Raw genomic sequence first — 11,188 nt, 5'->3', positions numbered from 1 at the left:
ATTAATCAGCAAAATCTGAACAAATACATCTGAGGAAATTCTAATTGGTTCACAAGCACTTCTCAAGCAAAAAAAGAGGCTGGATTCTTTACCTACATTTTTGCTGTGGTTGTTTTTTCTCAGATCTACTCAAGGGATCTGGAATATGATGTTTCTGCTTCCTATTTAGGTCACCAATCTGAATTTAGCACAGACTGGTAGACATCCACATGTGATGGCTGTTAGGTGATCTAGTTAAAAGAAATTTTAGCCCAGGCCCTTTGGGCTAATCCAAAGCCCTTTGGAAAGTCCTGACTGACTTCACTGGGCTTTGGATCAGACTCCTAATGGACAAGTAACCACCCTCACAATTGATACCCTTCATGGTGATTCAAAAAGACCAAGGTGTGGTGTTTAGATGCTGCTTGTAATTATTAGAATTGGGAGCACTGGCTGTTGGGAATCTGAAAGGACAGGAAACAGGAAGGATGGGGGAAAGTTGAGGAGGCAGAGTGAGAGTTCCTGAGGGTGCAGCATCAGCTTGGTAAAGAGGTTTCCACTTTAAAAATAAAGTCCTGTTGAAGTTTGTTAGTACCTTGCCTGGTTGCTACAACACAAGGACTGAATGGGTTAAAGGTTGAAGCATGTTAGTGTTGTGGTTGGATCTTCCATTATTGATGCCTATGCGGTACTTGTTCAATGAAAAATCAGAGTTCCAGACCCAGAGCCATTGGTTCAACACCAAAATAATTTGAAAAACAAACCCATTTTGTTTTAAAACATCAGATCTGGCATGTATGATATGGAATGGAATCCCAGATATGTTGGTCTTTCTGCATTTTCTTTGCTGGCCCATTTGCTTATTTGTGTCTATTTTTGCCAGAATGCACTTATTCAATTGCTATTTTCCTTACAGCTATGCTTGACATGGGGCTTGCGTTCTCAGTTCCCATTTCCAGTAGTTATAGCTTTGGAAAACAGTTCAGGATTGAAATTTCTCATGCTTGTGCTTGGCATAGATGTAAGCAGTGTCAGGATGAGCTCCACCCTGACATCTGGTGGTGAGGTGTGGCAAGTTGTGGAAAAGAATTTCAGGGGCCGATCTCATTTGCATAGGCACACCCACCACGCCTAGAATGAGACCATAGCTGCCCAAATGGTCACTTTGGCTGCTGTGGGATCCCCAGTGTCTCTGTTATTGGGGCAGGAAGAATAAATTGTTATTACCCTGATTATGGGAACTGTGCTTGGAACTGTACGTGGCCTTTTGTTACGATGGAGGGATTCACCATCATCTAAGTAGCACTCGCTAGGCAAGGGTCATGGGTTCCAAAACTGTGTGAATGGAGAGAGGCTGGGGACAAGTATTAATACTTGGTGGCATGGGCCCCTTGGTGAGGGCCTTACATGCTAATTGCACTTCCTCCTCTCTCCACTGTGGAATATCAGAGCTAATTTTGATTTCATTAGAAGTCTAGTTACAGGCTGCTGAGCTCACTTTGGGCTGACAGTGCACCAGCACTGGGGCTCCCCTATTATAAGCTGAATTCACCTAAGCGCTGAAATCACTGAGTGTTGTGTTAAGTAGTGGGGGAGCCTGAAGATATATTGTGGAGCAGTTTGCGGGCCGGCTGGCGAAGCAGTTCGACACGGAGCAGTGTGTGGATGGCAGGAGCTGCTTGTGGGCCGTGGAGCTGAGCGAAGGAGTTCGTGGGGCGGCTGGCGGAGCGGAGCGCAGCTGAGTGAAGGAGTTCGTGGGGCGGCTGGTGGAGCGGAGTGCAGCTGCGCGAAGGAGTTTTGTGGGGCGGCTGGTGGAGCGGAGCGGAGCGCCGCTATGGAGCTATGGGGCGGTCAGCTTCAGATCACGTAAGGTGCCTCTTACCCCCGTCCCATTTCCACCCAGGTTGGGAGGTAAAGCTCCGCCGATAAACTTTCGAACTCTGGGGCTGCCCTGACCAGGGACAGAGACTTTTGGGGCATTGGACTTTTGGGGTTGCTGGACTCAAGAACCAAAGGGAAAAGGGCATGCCCCAATTTGCCTGGGGTGGGGTTGTTTTTGCTCATGGGTTGTGTTATGAATCCGGTTGGTGGTGTTTCCCCAACATAATGCCACATTGTTTCTCTCTGTTATTAAAAGACTTTTTGCTACACTCAGACTATGTGCTTGCGAGAGGGGAAGTATTGCCTCTTGGAGGCGCCCAGCGGGGGTGGTATATATTTGTCCCAGGTCACTGGGTGGGGGCTCGAGCCGGTTTGCATTGTGTTATTGGAATGGAACCCCTAGATATTGAACCCGGCCCTTGTTGCTGCCAACTCTGACGGGCAGAAGGGTTACATAGAGATGAATTCAAGTGCAAGAGTCCAGAGGAAAGTCTTTCATTTTTTTTCTGAGAACTTGGGCAATCAAATTAGCACAGATGCATTTTTGTTAACCAAAGTACTTAATTTTCAAAAATACACCCCCTCTCTCTTGCTTGTACGTAACTGACCATAGTGATTATCTATTTGTGTACAGTTGATTATTTTAGTTATCTTCTTTTTATATTAGATTTTATATGTTACAATAACTGAATGACTTTTTTTTGTCAAACGTGATAGGGATAAACAAGATAAATGAACAGTTTTGACATTGTTTATTATTTATACCCTTTGTGATTTGTGGAGTTGTGAACAAGGCCATTTTTCTCTTCTTATAAATCTTTGAGAAATTTATAAGAACATTCCTCCCTTTTTCCTCTAATCAAAATGATATATTTAATTATACATAAAGTATTTTATGAGCCAAATTCTCAGCTGGTGTAAATCAGTTTCTCTATTAACTTCAAAGGACTAAACCGAATTTATAGCCCCTGTGGAGCTGCCCATATATTTAAAAACAAAACAATATAAATTAGCAGTGCAGTTTCACTCAATACCAGTAGATTTCTCACCCTGCAGAATGCAGCAAGATGGGGAATAACAGTGAATTTACCATGCAGAAATTCTCTGAGGCATTCCTTGCTGTCAACATTGGTAACATGATAACCATACTCATGATAAAAACAATGAGGAGTCCTTGTGGCACCTTAGAGACTAACAAATTTATTTGGGCATAAGCTTTCATAGTCTAGAGTCCACTTCATCAGATGCATGGAATGGAAAATACAGGAGCAGGTATAAATACACGCAAGGATGGGAGTTGCCTACCAAGTATTAAGTCAGTCTAATGAGACAATTCACTTAACAGCAGGATACCAAGGGAGGAAAAATAACTTTTGAAGTGGTAATGAGAGTGGCCCATTACAGACAGTTGACAGAAACATGTGAGTAACAGTAGGGGGAAATTAAGTTTAGGTTTTGTAATGACCCAACCACTCCCAGTCTTTATTCAGGCCTAATCTGATGGTGTTCAGTTTGCAAATTAATTCCAGTTCTGCAGTTTCACTTTGGAGTCTGTTTTTGAAGTCTTTTTGTTGAAGAATTGCCACTTTGAGGTCTGTTATTGAGTGACCAGAGAGGTTGAAGTGTTCTCCTACTGATTTTTGAATGTTATGATTCCTGATGTCAGATTTGTGTCCATTTATTCTTTTGCATAGAGACTGTCCTGTTTGGCCAATGTACATGGCAGAGGGGCGTTGCTGGCACATGATGGCATATATCACATTGGTAGTTGTGCAGGTGAACGAGCCCCTAATGGTGTGGCTGATGTGGTTAGGTCCTATGATGGTGTCCCTTGAATAGATATGTGGACAGATTTGGCACCAAGGTTTGTTGCAATCTACCAACCAATCATGTCTCTGGTAGATTTGTGCAAAGAGAAAATGTACAGTAAATGATGTGTGCAAACAGGAGCTTTCTCTTCAATAACCTCCTTCCTACCTGACCCGTTCATCATTGTCCTTATGGTCCCGATCCTGGTTGAGAATCTTCACTTCCCATTAATTTCAAGGGAGGGAAGCACCTCCCAGGATTGTGTCCTGTGGGAGCTGCACACAATCTCCAGTTTGCTTTGTGATGAAAGCAGAGATTTGAGCAAAAGGTTGCTTCTGTGACATCACCTCTTTGTCCACAGCCAGCCTAGAAACTATTCAAGCAAGTGCCTCAGATTGGGCCGCCTTCAGGAAGTTTACATGCAGGGACCACCTCCCCCAACCCAAAAGAAGCCCAAACATAGTGGAGCTGCATTCCAAAACAAGACTGCAGGAAGACTTCCTGAGGTTCCATGGTGAGAACTCTGAATCACCACATCATGCTGCTGTCTACAGGTGTGATCCTGCTCTTATTGAAGTGGGTGGCAAAAGTCCCATTGACTTCAGTGGTGCAGGATCAAGCTTTTGACACGGACAGAACTGTTTTCCTAGGGGGAGAGTTGACCCTGGGATCCTCTCTTTTGTAGCAAAATCTAGCAGGAGGCCAGAGCAGCCACTTGGGATGGAACAGGATCTGGTGGTGATAAAAGAGCAGGGTCTGGGCTTCCAGGAAGAGAGCCTTGCGACATGTTCAGTGGAGGAACAGAGCAAGAGGAAAAGGGGTATGAAAGGTCAAGCCTGAGGAGGGAAGACATTGGTTTAAGTTTATACTTTTGGTTTGAGGTTTATTGGGGGAGTTCAGGGAAGAGACCTTTGAGTCCTGGCCCTGAAAGAAGGGTGAACTTAGAGGGGCTGTAGGAGAGATCTGTTGGTAGGAAGAAGTCCAGGAAGGTGGCAGCAAGGAGTTTGGCAGTGAACCTTGATGGTCTGCCCTGGAACCCAGTGCAGTGGGAGGGCTGGGTTCCCCTACCAGCCACTGGTAATGCAGCATGAAGCCCCTGAGAAAGGATGACTGAGATCCCTGAGAGAAGGGTGTGAGAATTGTGGGGGCCAGAGTCAGGTCCAAAGACATTGTATAAGAACATTGGACTCAAAATGGTGGCAGTACAATGTGGCTCACCTGGAGGGCCGAATCACAGGAAGAAGAGACTGTTGCAGGGCTGGAGTGGCTGTCGACAGGGACTGTCATAGTTTCTTCTGTATTAGGAGCATAAGAATATTTTGTGGCTCCAAGTTCATTCACAGATGAAGGAACTCTCCTGCTCTTCAAGGTTTACACCCTCCAATACAAAGGCATGCTGAGATGTCTATTTTCAATGGCTTAAATAGTTGCCACACGAACCCATCCCCACAAAGTGAGAGGTTGGGGCAATCATAAAACACAGAGGGTTTCTCAGAGACATTCACAAAAGTCATGTCTGCTAAATATGGCTAGTTAGAAAGTGGTCATTTGTAATAAGCAGACAGGCCACAACTGGAACTTTAAATCCTAATCCCTCTGAGGCCCAGGCGGGTCTGGACCTCAGCTGTTCTTATGGCTTGGGGGTCTGGTGTGGGAATTCAAAATGGGAAAAAGCTGCTTCAGCTGTGTTTTGGAATTGGAAGCAGTCAACAAGAACAGCACTAACAAAACGGATCCTGAACCATATACCAGATTCAGCCTTAAATCATACAAGTCTATACAAGTTATGCTGAAAGAGCATTATGTAAAAGCACACTGGGGAAACTTTAATGTGCACCAGCAGGGTATATACAGATCAATTAACATGCAACACAGTGCTTTAGAAATCACACCCCATAGTGTGCATTACCCCCTGGGTAAACAAACCTTAAATCCCACCCCAAACCCAGCAAGTACTGGATTTAAACCCACATCCTTGACCCAACTCCAGACATAAGGAATGGTGTGCTGCCCTGGTGTTCAGAAAATATAGCGATGGGTGTCCTAAAAATGCCCTAATTAGGTTAGATAGCTCCTCCTTGTTGCATGTCTTCAGTGTGTTTGTACATCTGCAGCTGCCCAAGAAGCATATACATCAACAGGTTTCGCTATGGACAGCAATGATGTTGAATGTGAGTGAATAAATCACGTTAAACGGTTTTATAGTCAACAGTTATGAATTTATTGAGAAGTAGATACACTAGAAAAAATAGTTCCTTTGATTTACTGAAATATTTACTGAAGAAGGATACAGTCAGGAGCTTTTCTATGAAGATTTTTGAATTGCTGCTTTTTTTTTTTTTTCAAACTACCTCTAGACACACTCTAAATTTCAGGGCTCTGGTAGGGTGGCTTTTAGAAAAGTATCTGTTGGAAGAGGCCATGACTGATGTATAGCAGCTTGTTACAGAAAGGAGGCATTTTGACATAGACTTCTATTGATGTGTGTGGATGGTGTTATGAGGCTGAGTCCCCTAATGCATGGTACACGAATCCTCAGCAGTAGGTCCCCTGACCCTTTTTTACCCCTCACCACAACTGACTATTATTGTCAGGATTTACTTGGAGGGCCAGATCCCCAGCGGGTGCAAACTGGAACAGATCTATTGACGGCAATGGAGTGACACAGATTTACACCCCCTGAGGATCTAGCCCACAGCTTTTCAGAGATTTCCTAGCTGGCTCACCCAGCATGTCTCCCAGAGTGCTAGGGAATCACAGAGTTCAGAGAGAACTGGAACACCCCTTTAAAGGGTGCAGTGTGTGTTTTCTTTCCCTTCCCCCGCACTGGCCCTGTTCTGCTAACTAGGTGGGAGTAGGATGGGTCCAAAACCCAACTCTTTGGGTTGTCTAGTATTACTGCTTACATTACACGCGTCCAGTCTTTACTCAGGGAGATCAAGGATTGAGAGTGAGCCTTCTCCTTCCTTGTGAAAGGGAGCGCTTGTTGAGCTGGTGTCCTCCCTCCTCATGCACCCATGCAGGGCTAGCCACAATCCAGCCTTGAGGCCATTATCTGGTCAGGTAACAATGCCATGAGAGAGAAATGTGGGACAGTTGATCTCAGCCTTGTTCCTTTCTCTCCTCATCCTCTCTTTCCCCTGCTGATTTTTCTTCCTCATGCTCACATCTCTGACCCTGTTCCCCTCACACGTCCCCCAGCTCCCTACGACATGCCCCTACCCACCCATACTCCCCATCTCCCCGCCCAGGGCTCCTGCCCCCTTTCAGTAGGTCACTCCTTCCCCTTCCAACTGCCAATCCCAACTGCCAAGGAACCTTCTAACCTCAACATTCCACCCCCACCCCACTTGCTAACTGGAGGGACGCAAAGATTGTCCCCCCATGTCTACCCGTTCAATTGTCCTGTTTGAAACAAGCTGCTTATCTCCAACCCACAGCCTCTGGAAATGGCCTGCGTGCTGCCAAAAGCCAAGTCACCCGTGGTGTGGCTCAGGCTTGTTTCTTGAAAGCCCCAACAGGCTCCCTGCATGTCCGAGCGTTTGTTGTGTGCTTGTATCTCATTCAAAAGCAATAAATAATCAAAAGAGAAAAAACGTTATAGATTTTTCCCTGCTCGCTCTGGGAGGGGAACTCGTTGATTGCTGTTCTCTGGGGATTTGGGCAAACTAGGTTTTAAGTTTCCACGTTTGCACCCCTGAATTTCACTTTGAGTGTCAAGTTCAAACCTACATACACAAAGTCGAATTCAGCTAAAATTGCTGAGTTTAGGCTTGTTTGGGACCAAAGCCATGCAAGGCCACTTCAGTGGTTCTTGGCTTTCATTCCAAAGCCTTCAATAAAGCCAGGATCTCTCTCTGCTGCCCTGGGTTGCAAACTGCTCTGCACCTTTCAGGCTAGCTGACTAGAATTTCAAATTTCATCATGAAAGTTTTTTCATCTCTCTGAATACAGTGAGCCTGATTCATCCCTTTACACCAGGGCTCAGTCTGACTTACTTCAACGTATGCACGGACACCTTGTCACTCTATCGAATTGCTGCATCTGGACACACCTTTGTCTGAATAAAAGACTCTCTGGAGTTGGAGGGAGGGAGAGAAGAGAGGCCTCAGTTCCAGTGAAGAGGGAAGTTTTGAGAAGAGCACTGCTCATTTGGGAAGTTGACTAAGTGGGACTGGCCCCAGAGGCAAAATACAGAGACAGCTGACATTGTTCCCAACACATACAGTTTTCATGAGAGAATTTGGTTTGCATGTTAGGGTAACACTGACAGACCCCAGTTGTCAGCATTGAACCTGGGACCTATGGCGTTAAATGCATGAACCTGTATTGCATGAGCTAAAAACCACATGCCTCTTAGCCAATGCTGTAGCAGACTCATTAATCTCTAGGTGCTCTAGCTGCCACTAGAGGGGGACAGAGCACCAGACTCAGCAGGCACGGGTTACATTACTACATAAAGTAAGATAAACACAACTGCAAGTTATGGTGGTGTCAGTGACTTGATCCTCTGTAGAGAGAGGACTTTCATCTTCCAGTAGACATAACAGTATGCCACTCAAATTTCTCCCAATTATAAAATGGCATTGTTTTTATTTTGCAGGTCTTAGTGACTCAGAGTTTTCCATGAATAAGAATGTTTCTATAGTTTGATCTAAAGCACCCAGCTCGCCTGGGTGAGGGGGAAGAGCCAATATCAGGCTCTTGCCTGTCCCTACTTGTTCCCTTTATGATTTTGTTTGTGGTTGCTCAGGACAAATGAAACAATTGTTCTGCTTCAGGACTGGCCCTTCCTTCTGCATGGTGCCCTGCTCCATTGCTCTTCTAGAATGTTCTGAGGTTCTGTAGCTGTCAGTAGTGATAGCTGCCGTCTCCCAAGCATTGGCAATGCAGGGTGCCCTACCGGAATTGCATTATTCTTTTAATAAAACACAAGTCCCTCCTGTAAGATGATCAATGACAACTACAAAAGCACATGACTGGAATAAGGCTACTGGTTTGGGATGGGTCTGTTGGGCCACCCCTCTCCTGAGGTTCCTCTGGACGTTTACCATGCAAATGGACAACATTCCAACAAGACAGACAGCAAAGAGAAAGGGGCCAGAGCCCAGAGGAAGCAGCAGCCAAACTCAGAGTTTGTTTTGGAAACAAGAACTGGAGGAGCAAACAACCTGAACCTTCTCGAAAAGTGAGCTGCCTATTTGGAAGACTGCAAAGCAGGTGCTGCAGTAAGTTTGTGCTCATCCCTGCTGGAGCAGAGAATGTGAGATACATTCATTGAATCAGAAGGAGACTGAGATTAAGGCAGTTTCAATGGTGTTTTCCACAATCCCATGCTAACTCATTACTACCTTGTTCAAAAAGACTACAAAATACAGAAGGATACTATTAATTATGCTATTAGATATTGGAACCCTAGGGACTGCAATATAAAAGGTGTTCAAGGTCTGGTTGAAACTGAAACACACCAGGACAATAAAACTTCATTCTAACCACCTGTGGTGATATTTAAGTATTGCAATCAACAGGGTGTGTAAAATCACCCAAATATTTAGAGTCTCCTACAAACTTCAGGCATCAGTGAATTGGTTAAATTACAATCTCCGCTATGAATTTTCTGGCTTTAGTGCAGTAAAATCTGATCTTCAGGGAGGCATTTTCTAAAGTGGGTTAAACTTTCTCAAGTGTCAAGCCCCAGTCCTGCAGTTGCCTCCAGGCAGGCAGAGCCCTGTTGATTTTAGTAGGGCACCATCTGGGTGATAGGATCTGCCTGGGGGGATGCAGTTGTGTGATTGGGACCTAATGATGTGCTTACAAACTCGCTGTTAGGTAACTGCATGACTAAATACCTATTTTGCACAAGGAAATGTGGGTTTTGAACAAGCAATGAGAGATGGGCAGAAGTTTAGAGGCCTTTTTTAGAAACCCTGGCCCTTAACGTTACTGGAATGTCACATCTATCTTGCTTTCAACTGTATTAAATTAAAGTCTCCGGGCCTAATGTAAAGCCAACTGCTGCCAATGGAAGACTTTCTATTGCTACCAATTGGCTTTGGATTGGGCCCTGTGCCATGGAACCAACTGAACTTTGCAAACTACCCTCCATTAGAGCCATTAATAGTTCTTGGGTAACTGTGTATCAGACAGAAAATAGGTCTAGACAATTTAAGACATTTCTCAGTGCTCTATGGAAAGTTTCACACCAAATGTGAAACCAGAGTAGCTTGGTTCTCTGCTGTATTTGTGTTAAGTAGCTGCAACCCCCCAAGGCAGTCTGTGAACTATAGAGGAGCACAATAAAGCATCTGCAATGGGCAGATCAATTTGTTATACATATCAATATTATCATTAGTTAGCAGACATCTTAGCAGTGTTAATGGGCCACATGGAAAGCAAACCTGATGAAGTGATTGTTAAATCCCTCTCGCTGTTTCAGCCCAGAGCTGAGTCGCAGACCCCTGAGAACAGGGGTGAGCAGTAAAAACACCCCCAGTCTGATCCAGCACAGAGGCCCATGCAGTTGGATACCTGCGCCTGTGTAGAGTCCCAGTGAAGCTAATGCGGGAGTTCAGCGTAGGACCGGTGCCATGGCCTTTACGAAAGCAGCGCTATGCTCAGAGAGAGAAAGAGGCTGAGAGAGAGACAAAGCCACAGCAGGGCTCTGAGCGAGGCAGGCAGACTAATAATGCAGCACCTGCTGCTCACAGCTGCGCCTCCCAATTCTCCAGGGAGGATGCAGCAGACAGCACAGCCAAGAGACTTTGCCATTCCATGGGTGATCAAACAGGCTTTTGGGTTTTTTGTTTTTAAACACAATCCAATCCTGCGCTGTTGCTCCTCTGCACCGGCATCAGAAGGGGGAAAAGGGTGCAAGCTGATGGGGGTTTCTGGGATTGTAAATATTGGAACAGATGCAGAAGCTCTCTGACGCTGGCCTGATCATGTTTATGAATCTAGTGCCTGTGTGTGGGGGTTGAGGCTAGGGCTGCAGTGAATGGCTCAGGAAGAGGGAGGGGAGGGAAGAAATTGCTCTTCTGTTTATCCACCCCGCTCTCTCACCCTCCACCTCCAAAACAGAAAACCCTACTCAGCTTGGTCAATTTCCAGCCTGGTGGTATGAAATGGATCTTTTAACTCATCTTCTGAAGACTGGGCCAAACACTTTTAAAATCTCTCTGGTTTAAAAAGGTCTCTTGAACCTCCCACCCACCCCAGTAGCATTTCACAAATCAGGAAACTCCCCTCAAACTGTGCACACAGATATAGGCTGAAATCTGACAGAAAAAAAACAAAACCACACGGTCCCTCCCCCGTCACTCGCACCTCCCCACTATGATCCAGTTTCATTTATGGAGGTAGGCATCCAACCAGAGATCTCCAGATTTCTTTAGGGACCTATGGAAAGAGAAGAGAGGCATTAGTGAAGCGGGACTCACAGGCCTGCCTGAACAGAGATTCTGCAAGGAGTTGCCCACTTCTGAATCCAACCATCATTCCTCAGGAGGTCAATATTCCTTCC

At 45.4% G+C, this 11,188-nt stretch overlaps 1 protein-coding gene and 1 long non-coding RNA gene across 2 annotated transcripts in view; one reads left to right on the top strand and one right to left on the bottom strand.

The window, feature by feature from the left end:
* The first annotated feature begins 1,161 nt into the window (after positions 1-1,161).
* Positions 1,162-11,188, top strand: part of LOC140912491 (uncharacterized) — a 35,937-nt gene continuing 25,910 nt past the window's right edge. Inside the window, exon 1 of the long non-coding RNA XR_012159294.2 lies at positions 1,162-1,845. This is a non-coding gene — a long non-coding RNA (uncharacterized LOC140912491). The remainder of the gene's footprint in view (positions 1,846-11,188) is intronic.
* Positions 5,867-11,188, bottom strand: part of LOC140912488 (acyl-CoA 6-desaturase) — a 38,683-nt gene continuing 33,361 nt past the window's right edge. Inside the window, exon 12 of the mRNA XM_073346951.1 lies at positions 5,867-11,064. Within this exon, the coding sequence (XP_073203052.1) occupies positions 11,013-11,064 (52 nt within the window). The 3' untranslated portion in view covers positions 5,867-11,012. The remainder of the gene's footprint in view (positions 11,065-11,188) is intronic.

This window comes from Lepidochelys kempii, chromosome 6 (assembly GCF_965140285.1).
Source record: "Lepidochelys kempii isolate rLepKem1 chromosome 6, rLepKem1.hap1, whole genome shotgun sequence".
Lineage (NCBI taxonomy): Eukaryota > Metazoa > Chordata > Testudines > Cheloniidae > Lepidochelys > Lepidochelys kempii.
Note: the sequence above shows the minus strand (reverse complement) of the source record. Positions and strands in the feature narration are given on the sequence as shown.